Here is a 16193-nt window from a genome sequence, read left to right as displayed (position 1 = left end):
ATTTGTTTCTATACAATACTTTGTATTAGAATTGTGATGTATCATTTCAATCCCTGAAATAAAATGTATTATTACTGAATCTGGAGCAAACAATAGTCAAGTTTTTGTTGCTTTCTTTGCAATGTCCGTATTGAATGACCAAATATTCTGTGACCAACAGATGTCTGTGTCTGGTGAATAATATAACTATTTGTAGGTCAAAGAAAGTATTTGGGTTTCCTTGTAAAATGAATGACTTAACTGTTAAAACATATATATATATATATATTTAAATATGATTTCATAAAAATTTAAGTCTTGGGTTTATCTAGAGTCTTGGGTTTTTATTATGAATTGAGATAAAGACTTTGGAAGAATGTTACACATTTTTAGAAACAGGCACATTTTAAACTAAAACACTATGGCCATAATTACAAGGTCCTCAGGACCTTCTTCAGGTAACAGTACCAGGAAAAAAGAAGAAGAGGCAGACAAAGAAAGGGATGGGAAGACAACAATAAAAGAGTGGGCAGGCCTGCCATTGAAAGAGATTCTAACCTAGGCAATAGACAGAGAGGAATGGAGAAAGACGGTCAACAGATCTTGTGTGGTGCCCCAACGATCGACATAATTCAAAAATATTAAACTTAAAGGGTCAGTAGCTTAAAGAGATAGTTACATTGGGCCAGTACATGTACACAGCAGACTGACAGGCAAACAAGATCCAATGACATTGTTATTGCTATAAACTTAGGAAGAGAAACTGTTGTCAATGTTCTGAAATGTTTTTTATTTTTCTTGTCAGTTTTAATACACAATGATTACATCAAGATCTCACAACATAATTTAAAAGTGGATGTACACTTCAGAGATTTACAATTAGCTTCTATTTTTTTTTATCACCTTTTATTTTCCCTCTCTCTACAGAGATATTTTGTAGACCGTGTTCATGTTTAACATCAAAACTATAATGGCTCATAGCTGGAAAAGCACTTACTCGTCCGTAGATTAAAAGGAAGTAAGTGAAGGATAATTACTACGAAATGGAAATATCTAATTACATGACTATAGGTTGACAAGCTGAACAAAAAAATGTAGATAAATATTTCCTGCATATGATTAACATTTTATAGCAAAGACTTTTTGTTAACTAGTAAATGCAAGGTCAATATTTGTCGACTTTAAACAAAATGTGTAAAAAAACAAAAAAACTTAAATTTTGTTGGTAGAAATGTTACAAGCATTTTAGTGAAAAGAGTATGTACAAAAAAATCATGAATATACACTCAGAATGGTGATGAAAGCAGAGTGATGACAGAAGAGTGGGTAATAGAGCCAGTTGAGTTCAAGAAATTGTTACAAGATACTTGTGTTGTTGCCATCAGAGCAAAAATGAATGCAAACAGAAATGAAAGCATTTCTTTGTCTGTAACAATGGAAAAAAAAAGCACAATTACTGCCCAAACTCTCAATATTACATGATTTATCTATATAGAACAAAATTAATTGATTACCACTATTAATTAACTAATTGGTTAATTTTTTAAGTTGAAATATGTGTTGTCATCAACAATGAATAATTTTGTAAAGTTTTAACTTCATTCAAGAATAAGGAGTATGAGTTATAATGTGTCCAAGGTTTTATACCAGACAGAGTGAGTTGATAGAAGCCTTGTAGACATTTCAGGAAAAAAACAAAAAGAATAAGCCTAGAACACCAGAAACTAAAGCTGAAGAACACTTTTTTCCTTTCTATTTTTTTGTTATCATAACTTCTTACTGTAATTTCTGTTTAAAGTCATTTCTCATTTGTCTTGCTGACTGCTACCTAGATACAGATTAAATATGAATAGATGGGTGACAACCATAGAACAGAATCAAGCTCAGTCCAAGATGGGTTCTTCCATCTACTTGTTCAGGTGGATATCAATGACAGGAACAAACATAATGACAGCTGCGGGTAAGTGCTTTGGCTACACTTATGGGCATAACAGTGATTCTTAAAGTGTGTCCCTTACACCCCTGGAACTGTCCCAGCTTATTAACACAGGGACCAATTAAAACCTAAGATGTCAAGGAAACAAATGACTGTGCATTATGGATGCCCAGGGCAAGGGCAATACGAAGGGAGAATTGTGTGTGATTTCAGCTTTTAAAAGAAAACAAAAAAAACCCTCCCTGAAAAACACCAGTTTCTGAAATTCATAAATGATGCACATTTCTGAAATAAAAAAGGTACAACAACATTCTATTAAAAAAAAAAGTATTTGTTCAATTGTGTACATAGTACATTTTTTGTACAATATTAATGAACTAAAAACAGTCATGAAGAATACAAAGCAAAAGTTTTTCTGTTCATCACAGCAGCAAAATAAAATAATCCAATGACTAAATCACAACACTGACTTTATATACACACATAAGCTGTTCACCTTATATAGCTTCTGTACAGCGGAGATCACATGCCATTGATGATGACTGATAATACTGAACAATCTTTAAACCATAACACATAATTAAAAAAGATCATGGCAACTAACAAAACAAAAATTTTAACTCTTAGTAATATGATATGTACAATCTAATAACACCGTAACACACGTTAGAAATTTAAAATAAAAATATAATGACTTCAAAAGTCATTTATTAAACTGGCTTGTGAAGAAATGAGTTCCAGTAGAGAAAAACATCATTGGAGTTCCAAATGGATTTTTATTTCACATAAAATACACCTAGGATATAACTAACAAAAATAGATGACATACTCTGTGTCCACTTAATACTTACCCCTTACAGAGCAGTCCAATTTCCTGTTCTCAACAAAAATACTACAACTAAAAAATACTGAAATGTCTTGATACAATTGTGTAATACCTTTATTCTTAGGTTAGTTAAATCTCTCATTAGATTCATGATTCAAATTTGTTTTACAATCTGTAAATGAATCCATTCTGAGAAATAGTCATTTAAAACAGTCCTACAGCCAAGAGAGACAAAACAAAGAAACAAAAGTCTTCTTTTCAATTATGTAAGAAATTACAGACATCTCTTCAAAGAAGGGAGTTGGATTCTTCATGCACGAAGACACTGTGACATTTATAAAAGATAAAATCCTGTAACAAAAAAATAATTTACAAACTAGTTTTCAAGAATCTGAATAAAATGCATCAAATAGAATCAAGATATTGAGGGTGAATTACTTTTTGAAAGGTTGATGGATAATAATGCCAAGATAATTCTGAACATATAAAACAAAATCACAAAAGCCCTAATTAGGCCTTTTAAAGCAAATGAATAAAAAAAAATCATAACACCAACAGTAACATTGTTGTAAATTTTTTTAAAAATCATAACACTAACAGTAACATTATTGTAAATCTATCTCATAACATTAAACTAAAGTAACTAACATCTAGAATCAGGGTTTGGAAACTACTTGGTCATCAGTCAGCATCAATCTAAATAATAGATCTGTTTGTTTGTTTTACATGTTTCGGATGTTCCTTCAGAGTTGAAGATAATTACTTCCTAGTCCAAACCTCCCGCAGGACGACGGGGGATGGGAGCGGGCAGGGTTTGAACCCGGGACCATCGATAAATCTGAACGACAGTCCAGCGTGCAAACCGCACGACCAGGCAGCCACCAATACATTGGTGACAGTGATGATCAGCCATAACATTGAACTATACAGCCTCCACCATGTAACCTTTGGCAGTTAGCATTCATATAAAGAAAGAAGGTAAAATGAAACTTTTCTAACATGAAACAATTAAACTGGATACATAAAATTTAGACTGAATATTTTTTTTTGATAATTCTTAAACAACAAAGATCCTAAAAAAATGTTTTAGGTTCAAAAGGGGATCTAGTTTTACAAAATAACCATGAATCAAAAAGGTGTCGAAAGTATTTTTTTGCAAAAGATTTTGATATAGTATAGAAATTTTAGATCTACTTATTTTATCTAATCAAAGGCCATAGTTTAACTTCTTCATTTTATGAGAGTGGTGCAGAGTGGAGTCAATGATGCTGTCAGGAAGTAGAAGTGCATGACCTACACAAGACAGACAGGCCAACAGTAGGTTAAGAAATCAAAAGGTTAAAAGAGACAGCCTTCAAGAAAGACTTGAATATGATTAAAAAACCTCAAAGAAATTAGAAGCAGTTAGAAAGAATAGTATCAGTAATTAAAAAGCATGTAAAAATAAAAAATTTGACATATATTAGGAACATATAGAGTATAGTATTAATTGAATTAATATCTTAAGATAGATAATAATATCTATTCATTAGGTAATACTCTTGATACTTAAAAAAAAATTGCACTTTTTAAAAATAACTTTTTTCTTAAGGTACTGTATGCTCCAATGAGCAAAACCCTTTAAATTAAAGCTTGGAGTTACCATTACTTAATTATAGCTAGAGACCTGATAGCATTCCAATCTGAAATGTATACGAAGATTATAGTATTACTAGGAAGTAAATGATACCTGATTAGGTTCAAGGTCACTGAATAGCATGTAATTATACAGCAATGTAGGTAAGTGCAAACAGGCTATCTTTTTTCCCACTTGGAACCCATGCCCCATTTGCTTGCGAATAGTTCTTCTGCACTGTCTTAATAAACTCTGAGGCTGAGAAACAAGCTGATGTATCAGTGACACAAATTCCGAATTGTCAGGATCATGGAAAACATTGTACAGGTTCATCTTCCGCAGAATGGAAGCACCTTCTTCAGCATACGCTGAGACCAGCCACTGAACTAGAACAGGACTTGCTTTATGAACTGCATGTGTCATTGGGGAACAGAGAACGCAGGGGGCAAAGACAGATTCTGTCTCGCTGAGGAAATCACAGTTACACATCAATAAGAGCTTGACCACTGGAAGGTTAAGGTTGTCCACAGCATACCACAGAGGTAGAGTGTTGAAATGGTCAGTCTCATTTGGGCTGGCCCCTTGGGTCAATATTTTCTCTATAACAAACTTGTCCATGTTTCTATAGACTGCTTCAGTCAATGCTGTATAAGCATCCCCTTGAAGCTTCTGAACAGAGCAGCTTTGAGAGAGGAGATACAGGATGACAGGGGTCTTTGTTGTACGAATAGCACAGATGAGTGGAGTGACACCTTCAAAGTTACGAGCATTGATGCTCAGTCCACACTGGATCAGGAGTTTACAGCACTCAATGCTGCCACCTTCGGCTGCTAGATGCAAGATAGATAACCCTTGCCTTGTCATGTGATTCATTTCTGCTCCACTTGATATCAACAGCTTTAATGTCTGAAAGAAAGAATTCATTAACTTATGTTTCAAAGCCATTTACTAATTTATTTATTTAATAAAAGACTAAACAAACATTCTGTTTCGTCATATTAAAAGACATTTTTTAAAACACAAAAATCTCCTTTAAATACACCAAGTAAGCTATTAAGAGTACAGGTTGCACTATCCAACATGTATTGCACTAACTGCCTGGTCCTGTGGTATGTGCTCTGGACCGTCACCGTCAAAATCTAATATTTATTAAGTGCACAGTACAAACCAGGACTTTTTTTTAAAATTTTTTCGTTGAAAATGTAGACTAAAAAACTACATCCAGTACCAAATGAAATAAACAGTTAAACTTGATGTCATCATTGAACTGTTTAGTTTTAATTGTAACTGTAATTTAAGTTTTTGTTGAGCAGTTAAAAAAAAAACAATAAATAAACTAACAGCTAAATATTCTGAGTCTTCTAAAAAAATAAAAATAAAAAGACATTGTCTTCAATGACCGACAAATAAACATGGCAATGAAAATCACAGCATAAAACTGATGACCTATATTTCTGAGCCTGACTATCGTAGTGGGTACTTGTAAAATCAGCACAATGTTTTCAAAAAGATTTTAAAAAAATGTGTTCATATTGGTGAAGTGGATACTTGGAAAATCTAAAGTTTATCAAAGGGCTACATAGGAAAAAAAAAGTATGACAATTCCTAGTTAATGTAATGCACCTCTAAGTTTCCTTTCATCGCAGCCAGCATTGCTGGGGAGCATCTATCTCCATCCAGGCTTTCCAAGTGGGCGCCTGAGTCCATCAGTATCCTACAACAGTCTGCATAGTTCCTCTCTGCTGCATAGTGCAGCGCTGTTCTGCGGTTGTAGGCCACCATGTTCACATTACACTTGGCATCTAGCATAAGCTGCAGGACTTTCTTGTGTCTCTCCAAAACTGCCAGCATCAATGGGGTGAAACGGCGGATGTCTTGAGCATCTATTTCAGCCCCATGGTGTAGAAGAACCTGTGTTTAGATGAAAGGAGAATAGAAAAACTAATAAGAATAGGAATTCATGTCATGTGTATTGTTTGTGACTGTATGGACAAGCTAGTTGACCTTGACAGTTGTACTTGGTTGAGTGAACAGCTTATAAAGTGTGCAAAGTATGAATGTGTAAAAAAGAAGTCAGTAAACAACAAGGCACTAAAATGTACAGCATGTCAGAATATCAAGATAATAAAGATATGTGTTTATTGTTATTATAGCCTGAGTGCATTTAAGATATCTATTACAGTTAACTCAATCTATTGAGATTGTAAAGAAAACTGGTTTAGAGAGTTGAGCCTTAATACTCAGAGGAAATTCTATTTCTATAAACTTTATAAATTTTGAACAAGTAGCAATTTAAAAAAAAATCAATTTCTACTTGACCAGTATGGGGATCAAACCCACAACATTTCTATTATTAGCATGATTCTCTGTCAACTTAGCTAATCAGCCATACTTATATGTGAAAAATTTCAGCTTGATTTATATGATTCCTCTTTTAGCTCAGGTTTTTGCCTGTGCATGTTGAATCAAGAAATGGTAATAAAAGACAATATTCTCATTATCAGTGGTCTAAAGAAACAAAAAAAAAAAAAAGAATGAAACTATTTCCATTATTAACAGGATAAAATGTCCACCAATGTTCACCTTACAACAGGCAGTCCAACCTTCTTTGGCAGCATAATGTAGAGCAGTCGTTCCACTGTGACTGACCCTGTTTACATCCGCTCCCTGGGCCAGGTACAGCAGGACTAGATTGATGTGACCTTTCTCTGCTGCACAGATCAGTGGTGTGTTACCAAAAGTGTCTTCATCTTCAAGTCCGGCTGAAAAAAAAAGTACAAAGACTCTCAGTCAATGAAACAATCCAATCCTTTTTTATTTCTACCTTACTAAAAAGAACTTGAAAATGTAAGAAAGAGATTACTTCAGTCTTTTCTTTTTGCTTTAATGTTAGAGCTTAATACTTGTAACACATTTTTTTCAATGTATAAGGATATTGCTGATTTCAGCGTGGCCACTAGAATAGGGGAATTAAGAACTTAGTTATGAATTTCTTTCAGAGTTAAGTTATTTCCGCAAGCAGCTCCCATCTATCAATCTCACTATGTTTAAGTAGACAATTCAGTTTTGAGTCATTTAGCTTTCGCGGCAGATTCACAACTCATCCTATGCTTGAATGGCACGTAGAAAGAGTTATACAATTTCGGCCTCACGTTCGAAACAAATCTTTTTAAAAACATTCCTTTTTTTTTTGGTTTGTCTTTAGCTTTTTTATTTCTTTTTTTTTTTAAGCCTATCTTACCTTTGCAGGTTATCAGATAAGAGCACACCTCATAGTGACCATACTCAGTAGCTCTGTGCAGGGCTGAACATTCTCGATGGCCCCTGCGATTAATGGAAGCATGATTCTCCAAAAGAAGCTTGACAATATGCAGATGACCTTCGCTGGCTGCTATGATCAGGGGAGTATCATCTTTTTCATTCCTTATATTCACATTAGCTCCTGCAGCTATCAGCATTTTACAAATCTCTAAATGTCCTAGAGAGAATTAAATTGGAAAAAAAAAATTTAAATAAGATAATTTTATTGGTCTAAACAAATGGAAATTCAGTTCAACTACAATTGTCCACCTCAGCATTACTACTAAAACAATAACAATAGAGATGCAAAGGCAAACAAGATTTGTATAAGTAACAGAAGCACACACACAACCAGCACTTTATGAATTAGGTTTCTATGTACTTCGTGGTGTTGACAAGTGATCTTGAAACACCCTGACTGAAAGATGGATAAAGGATTTTTAAAATCATTCTGATCTTCCTTAATGGCAGTGGAAAGGCATCTTTCATGAAAAAGTTCTTCAAGCTCGAGTGATATAAAATGCTTTTTAAATGAGTTTATCTAGTCGATGTCTTTGTAACACACCAGCAGGTGCAAAGATAATATCATAGACATAGACTTAATAGACTAATTAAAAAAGCATTGTATATTACTCAAATACAGCTACCATCTCTTGAAGAGCTTTTTCAAGAAAGATGCATTTCCAAAATACTCACGATTCTTATTAGAGACAACCTGAACCCATTAAACCACTGTTATATAAGATCTGAACGAAGTGATCATCTCCTTTCCATTAGGACTAAAACAGAAAGATTTAAAATTTCCTTTATCCTACTATCGGTCAGAGTGTTACAAGATCAGCTGGTGTCATAGAGAAGTACATAGAAGTCAAACTCATAAAGCGCTGGTTGTGAATGTGTATGTGTTTCGTGTGTGAATGTTGTTTGAATTTTTCATCCATGTTGTTTTTGTAAAGTAGTTACGCTGAGGTCAATTGTAGTCAAACTGAATTTCTATTTGATTGGATCAATAAAATTATCTTATCTTATCATGAAAGTCTAAACAAAATAATGCCAAAAATTTAAAAAAAAGAGCTGCTTGACATTTATCAGGTACATAGGTTGTTGAAATTTTGGGGAAAATGAGCAATAATTACACAAATAGAATTGTTCATTTAGATATGGTGGGAAAGGTCTAGATATTTTTTAAGGCTTTTAAAATTACCATGAGCAGTTGAAAAATGAAGTTTGTTTAACCAATATTTGATCAGAAGACCAGAATTAAAGAACAACATAGATGTAATTTTTACCAATACTGGCAAAAGAAATAAAAGTATTGTAAAAATTTAAATGTAAAGTTGATACCCAAAAAACTAAACTGTAAGTAACAATCAAATTTTTTTTTCTGACTATTTTCAAAGATTCTGTCTTCAATACAGAAAATGGAAGGACTAGGGAGAGATCTATTTACAAATGTCAATGCTGAATAAAACTGTCAACTGTAAGCTTCTGGTCTTCTACAACAAGGAATAAGTCAAGAAGAACACACAAACAAGTTTTCTTTCCATAAATAGAGTTTTTTTTTATGCTTAAGATCTCATGACCTATCATAACAAATCTAACACCTCTAACCAATTTTTTTATATTTCCTATAATCAATGGAAAAAAAACTGTATATGGAAAGATTTTTAATAGGAACACATTTATATGCAGCAGGGTCCTCAGATGACCAAAGAATGCCTCAATTAAAAAAGAAAACGACAGAAAAACATGTGAAGATCTTATACTTCACTCTCCAGACAAACAATAGCATTGTTTGTAACTACATAAAGGCCTGATTTATTTTACCACAAAGTAATGACATTAGTATTATCAATACAAATGTATACTTTTGAAAACAGTTTAAACAAAAGCGAATCTCATACTACAACCAACATACCTATCTGAGCAGCAAGGTGCAGTGCCGAGTTCCCCTCAGTACCTCCTAATGTGTTGACCTGACAGCCCCAGGTAATAAGAAGGCTAGTAATCTCCACACAACCGACCATGGCGGCATGCATCAGAGGAGTCATTCTGTTACTGTCCACACAATCTTCAAAAATTGGAAGGTACAAATATAAAAATAGGTAACAATTTGGTTCTAAGACCTGTGGTTTTAAACCTTTAAAGATTCAAGTGTGATGCTTCAATACAGTTTCTATTCGTCAGTGTGCTACGGACATACCTCTCAATACTACAGAGGATAACTAAAAACAAAGACGGGGTCCATTAATGATCCTAAAATTATTTACTTATGATGTTATAGGACACTTATACATCTATTAAACAAAAACCTTTAAATTTAGTTTCATTCTCTGTATTTTAACCCTCTTAAGATGGAGACTTTTAACATGTCTTGTGTCAAAAAGAGGGTGCACTATTTCCAGATTAAACACTTCTCTCCCAAAAATATTTCCTAACACATAAGCTAATTACTTTACATATACAAAATTATATATATATTATTGAAGAGAAATAAATGACCTAATACTATCTTATAGAATCTATCTAAAATATTAACATTTATTAAAATAAGCCAAGCTTATTTGCATAATTTAAGCGCATACATTTAAAAAAAATTTTCATTACAGAACAGAATTAAAATGGTAAGAGTTTTTAAAGAAGTTTTAGGCCTGAATAGGTCCTAATACTTGTGTTTAGGGAAACAAGGCACATGGAAACCCTTCAGAAACTTCTGTCACATTATTTTACTACTTTTCTTCCCACCTACCCCCCTGCCCCCACAAGGTACCAGGGAAACAAACACATTCATTTCGGCCACAGTGACAGCCACCCATTTATGACCCAGGGATCTTCTTCTGAGCTGTCTGTTGGTCAGAAAGTTGGCATCATATTTATTAGTCTCCCTGACAAACATTTGAACTAAATTGATAGTAAAAAAAAAAAGCATAAAACAGTCTACGGGGTGTTAATCCCTTGGTGCTCCAATGGGTTTTCTCTATCCAGCTCCTCACCCTTACCTCTAAACCATGTTACCATGAATAGACATCGCCAACACATACTAGATCTAAAGCTTTCCTCAATACTGCCCTGATTTTTATTTGGACTTTCAAAGTAAATAAAATCAGCTTTCATCAATATCACTGCATGACATGTTAAAATTTTCACCTGTCACTAGCTAACTTCAAAAATCAATAAAAACAAATTATCGTATAAAAACAGTAAAGGAAACTGCCATTAGTCTACTAGCGTGTAAAAATTTAAGAACTAATCTGATTGGCTGATACAAATACTGGCTAGCCAATCTTGTGGTTGGAAACATTGTGGCCGATAGATCAGCCGCTTTGTCTTTTTTGCCATTATGTCTCATTATAACATATTAAACTTGAAACATTTTGCAAAATGTCTCTGATATATGAGAATTAAATTTAAAAAAAAAATAGTTCATACAAACTTTGTTCTCATGAAAAGTGTATAGAAGTGAATTAGTTAGAAGATCATGTAGTACAAAATAGTGAAAGCAAATACAGTTTTTACAACATAAATATTTCATTCTTTTTTGTTCTTGGGACTCATTTATCTTTGTACAAATAATCACTGCTTAATTAGGCTTAAAGTTTATATCAAAGCAAAAAAAAAAAAACAACAAACAACAACCTTACCTTTATCTACTCCCATGGTCAGTAAAATGGCTGCACAGTTCTCAGCAAAAAAATTACATGATTTAAATAACAGTGACTCCAGCTCCTCTGGACTTGCTTTCTGGATGACAAGTGATTTGAACACAGTGTAGTCATCTAACATAATGGCATCATCCATCTTTAACTTTCTTTACTGGCAAGCATGTGGCAATCAAGGCATCACTTTTCTAAATACAAAATTTTATGCTTTTTATAGATTTTTGTTGCTGTATATGTATTTTAAAAATGAAAAAAATAAATAAATGAAAATGTACTCTTTGAAATATCGAAATGCTCGTTATATTAGATTCATAAATTACAGATGTTCCTTCAAAAGAGAAGATAATAAGTTAAATAAGTCAAGTATTCTAAGATCTAGATTCTCTAGTCCCTTTTATAATATAATATTATAATAATATAGATATCATATAGATATATATATATATTACCAGATCAAGATACTTTATAATATATTTTTATAAATTATGTAGATACAGACTAGATTCTAGATTGACTAAATATAGATTTAGTAGATCTAGAAAATAATCTATATAGATCTACTTCATCTAGATTCTAGTAAAAAATAATTATAATATAAATCATTACTGAATCAATGGCATTAGATTTTAGATACTCTAGTTCTAGACCCTAGTTCTACATAACTAGTAAACACAGTAAAGTAGAGTAAAGTCTAGTATTGTAGTGTAATTATAATTATTTAACTTTATAGTAGATCTACTAGATTTAGAATTTCTAAATCTAATAACTACTAAACTAGTATTCTAGTGAAGTCTAGATTCTAGATCAGTAGATCTATAAATTAATTATTCAATTATTCAATTAGGACAAGTCTGACAAGACTACTAGTAACTAGATCTAATTATAAATCTAATACTATTGTTGCAACTCTAGGGTAGGCACTCAACGAAAAGGCAGGCAACTCAACACAGTTTCACAGAAAATAAATAGTTGTAATTATTCAATAGGGTAAACACATAACATCCTTCAGCTTCCTCAGAGTCTTACTACTAAGTATACCAGTCCTTTGCTACTTAACCTGAATGTGGACCCACGACAGCCTTCCCCGCTTCGCTCCAGGTCCCTACTATAACCTTCAGGCAGCACAAAAGTTGGCCTCTTAGTTTCCCAAACATTCAGACTCTTCACATTCCCTGATGCACTGTTCTTCTCTCCTTTCTAGCGTCTTCCTGTTTACGTTCAACAGTGCGCACCTCAAGCACTGGTGCAAGGCAGGGTTATAACAATACCCCCACCTTAGTCTTTTCGTCCCGAAAAGAAACATGTTCACGGTTGGTCAGTGCAGGTGGAGGTCGGTCAGTGGGAGTCACAGATTGAATGGAGCGTGCTCCACACAAAGCCATCCACACTGCTCTCTGCAGGTGCCGCTTTCTCCTTCTCCAGTTGATCTGACTTTGGTTAAGGGGGCGTCGTTTTCGTTGTCTGGCCTTTCTCTCAGTCAGCGCCGATGGCAGCTTCATGGCAAGAAGAGAGGCAGTGGATGTCATGGTGGTGGTCATCAAGACCATTGGTCTTAAACGTTGCTCCAGCATGCTTTTTCGATGCACCGTAGGCCCCCAGGAGGCCAGGTTGTCAAACACGGCATAATCTTCAAGCGTGTCTGAAAGACATGTCTCTGGGGCACATGGGCAATGTCCTATGTGCACAAGTCCGTCTGCTGCACCACCATCAGCGCCTCTCTTGCTGCTACTGGTATTAGGACAAAAGTCGGTTTGGTCAAGACTTTGTTGGTAGATCTTTCGATGATCATTCTCTCCCCTCGAGGAGGCCCTGTCAGCACAGTTCTTATTGAACGTCTGGGTGCAGGCAGGAATCACGATGACATGATCAGATCTGTGCTCAGCGCTGTCACAACAAATGTCAGGATTCTTGTCGTAGGAGTCAAGCTTGCACGGCTCGCTATTACAGTCATAAACAACACTACCGTCAACGGCGTCTCCATTGAGTAGTGGATTGTTTATACCTGTCGACATGGTAGCTATCTGGTCATCGGTCTTGTTCATCACGGTATCAAATGATTCATCAGTCTTGTTCAGTGAGGTAATGGTACCTATCTGTTTAATCATTGTACAGATCTGCTCATTGACCTCTTTAAGCACGGCACTCATGACCTCTCTGATATCTGGTTCTACCTCAAACAGGTAGGTCTCGGGATCCTCCCCTTCATCAACCAGGTTCTGTCTAAGACTGGCTCTCATCTTCTCTTTGTCACAGAAGATCCTCAGCTCCCTGGCTCGGAGCTCCTCTTTTAACTGTTTACAGCTAAGTTCATCTAGCTTCCTAAGCGTTGTCATTCTTATCCTTTTGTTGAGCTGACTAAATCCCACTTCTGACACCAATTGTTGCAACTCTAGGGTAGGCACTCAACAAAATGGCAGGCAACTCAACACAGTTTCACAGGAAATAAATAGTTGTCTTTATTCACTAGGGTAAACACATAACATCCTTCAGCTTCCTCAGAGTCTTACTATTAAGTATACCAGTCCTTTGCTACTTAACCCGAATGTGGACCAACGACAGCCTTCCCCGCTTCGCTCCAGGTCCCTACTACAACCTTCAGGCAGCACAAAAGTTGGCCTCTTAGTTTCCCAAACATTCAGACTCTTCACATTCCCTGATGCACTGTTCTTCTCTCCATTCTAGGGTCTTCCTGTTTACGTTCAACAGTGCGCTAGTGCAGACCTCAAGCACCGGTGAAAGGCAGGGTTATAACACTATTATAATTATAGATCTAGTATATACTTTATTACTAGTATTTAATTCAAGACAATCTTAGTAGTTAGTTTTATCTATTACTAAGACATCTAGTACTAGACTAGAATGATATTAGTAGTAGTAGAGTGTCACTATACTTAGATAAGTCTATAATTAGTATAATACTATATATCAGTGATGCCCAAAATACGACCTGCGGGCCGGACGTGGTTCAATCCGGCCCGTCGAGAAGTCGGCACAAAGTGTAGAAACACCCCCCTCCAAAGAAAAACTACGCTAAGGCCCTCACATCTTCTCTGATGGATTGGTCAATGACCTTTAAAATTTGTGCGTTTATGAAATGGACTCTGAATGTAGAATCTAAGAATCTAACAGGAAGAGTGTAACGTACTCATTTTACTTTTTTTGTGTGTGGATATTAAGCCAACATATTTTATTTGTAAAGAATGTGTGGATGTTAAAAAAAACAACATATAAACGGCTTTATAAAAAAGAATCTGATGACTTTCTTGGTTTGAGTCGCGAATAAAAGATTTTTAAATTTTTTAAAGCCTAGATGGTGGGGGTTGATGGGAATATTAACCAAATAGCGACTAGAAAATGAGTCGGTTGTAAAGCTGGCTACAATGCTGTTCATAGATCTATTTGAAGTAGAGGAATGAAGCCATTTTCTGACAACTTCAAATATCTCATTAATTAGTGTATTAGATCCACGGATTTGTAATAAAATAATTTCAGGTCAATGTCAATTCTTTTTTTGTACCTTTTCGTTCATGTGGCCCGTGATATGATTGTCGGAAATTAAAATGGCCCGCAAGTCGAATTAGGTTGGGCATCACTGCTATATATAATAGTAATAATAGCTATTATTAGTTACCTTGTTAATAGTACTACACTATCATGACTATGTAACTACTACACTACACTACTACAGTCAGTCTATATATTACTATTCTATATCTATAGACTAGATCTATATTTTTTAGTATATTTTATTATTTATATTAATTAACTAACTGTCACTAACTAGTATTCTAGTAACTAGGTTACTAGATTAGTAGATTATCATTTAGAATGATCTACTACTACATCTAGATATATTATTATATAAAATATAAATAATACTAGTCTAGTAATTAGATAATCATCATAATCTAGTCACTTATATTCTAGTCAGTATACTTCAGTATACTCACTCACTGTATTAGTGTATAAAGTATAATAAAGTTAATAAAGTCAAAGTGTATATTACTATATATTAAGTCTAAGTAGTTGGTAAGTATAGTAATAAGTAATAGACACTGACTGTCACTGATCACTGATAGTATACTAATACTGATACACAGTAGTCTAGTCCTAACAATAAATAACACCAATTAACATCAGATACTTGAAGTAGATCGAATACCTAATATTCTACTCTATAGTAGTCTATAGAGGTCTAGATGTAGACTGTTCTGGAAGTACAACGACATTCTACTAGCTCTAGATAGATTAAATCTTGTTTTTGTTTTCCTCAATTTATTATTGTCCAGAATTTTTAAAGAGGTAGCTATCATGCTGCTATGTAATCATTAAGTTACAAAAACAAAATAAACCTTTTATTTTTCTATAGAATATTAGTAATTTAATAAAAAAAAATAATTGTCAAGCTTAAAATAAAAATAAATAAAAATATAGTAAACAATACTTTCAATTATTTACAGAATGATAATGCATCCAGAACAAAGAAAGAAATATAAATATTTTTTATAGATGTTTTCCTGGCATTGTGCTTATATAGCCTAGCGGATACGCAAAAAAAAAATAAATAAATAAACAATAACCTAGATTTTAATCAATTTGCGGAGTATTTAATTAAGCCATGGAACTATACTAAGAAGATTCCTCAGACTTGTGGGTCTCACCCCTCAATTAATGCCGATGGGAGAGGGCCGAGGTCAGGGGCGGACTGGCTATATATATTGGGCAAATACCAAGTGGGCCGGTACCCAAAAGGGCCTGTAGGGTCATCGCAATGGCCGCATCGATGCCACTATGGCACATATCAGATTGTTAAAGGTTTTATAATATTATCTTATAAAAGCGTCGTGCTTAAAAACAATAATCTTTCACAGACTCTAC

The 16193-nt window shown here is 34.2% G+C and overlaps 1 protein-coding gene across 1 annotated transcript; it reads right to left on the bottom strand.

The window, feature by feature from the left end:
- Positions 1 to 143: 143 nt before the first annotated feature.
- On the bottom strand, positions 144 to 15586 carry LOC106075380 (ankyrin repeat domain-containing protein 17-like). The gene is made up of 7 exons (XM_056024195.1): positions 15478 to 15586; positions 11298 to 11503; positions 9575 to 9727; positions 7598 to 7834; positions 6940 to 7118; positions 5980 to 6267; positions 144 to 5262 (listed from the first exon to the last, which is right to left on the bottom strand). Exons 2-7 carry the CDS (start codon positions 11452 to 11454, stop codon positions 4453 to 4455), a joined length of 1824 nt encoding a protein of 607 aa, XP_055880170.1. The 5' UTR covers positions 11455 to 11503; positions 15478 to 15586; the 3' UTR covers positions 144 to 4452.
- Between the last annotated feature and the right edge of the window lie 607 nt (positions 15587 to 16193).

This window comes from Biomphalaria glabrata, chromosome 3, assembly GCF_947242115.1.
Source record: "Biomphalaria glabrata chromosome 3, xgBioGlab47.1, whole genome shotgun sequence".
Classification (NCBI taxonomy): domain Eukaryota; kingdom Metazoa; phylum Mollusca; class Gastropoda; family Planorbidae; genus Biomphalaria; species Biomphalaria glabrata.
This window is presented reverse-complemented; position numbering and strand designations above follow the sequence as displayed.

What these genes read in the sequence shown, in the direction of transcription:
- LOC106075380 (XM_056024195.1), bottom strand. Translation starts at nt 11,454, where the DNA reads ATGGATGATGCCATTATGTTAGATGACTACACTGTGTTCAAATCACTT. An exon ending in GCACCTTGCTGCTCAGATAG is followed by an intron (nt 7,835 to 9,574) that starts GTATGTTGGTTG and finishes AATTCTCTCTAG; the next exon opens with GACATTTAGAGATTTGTAAA. An exon ending in TTATCTGATAACCTGCAAAG is followed by an intron (nt 7,119 to 7,597) that starts GTAAGATAGGCT and finishes TTTTTTTTTCAG; the next exon opens with CCGGACTTGAAGATGAAGAC.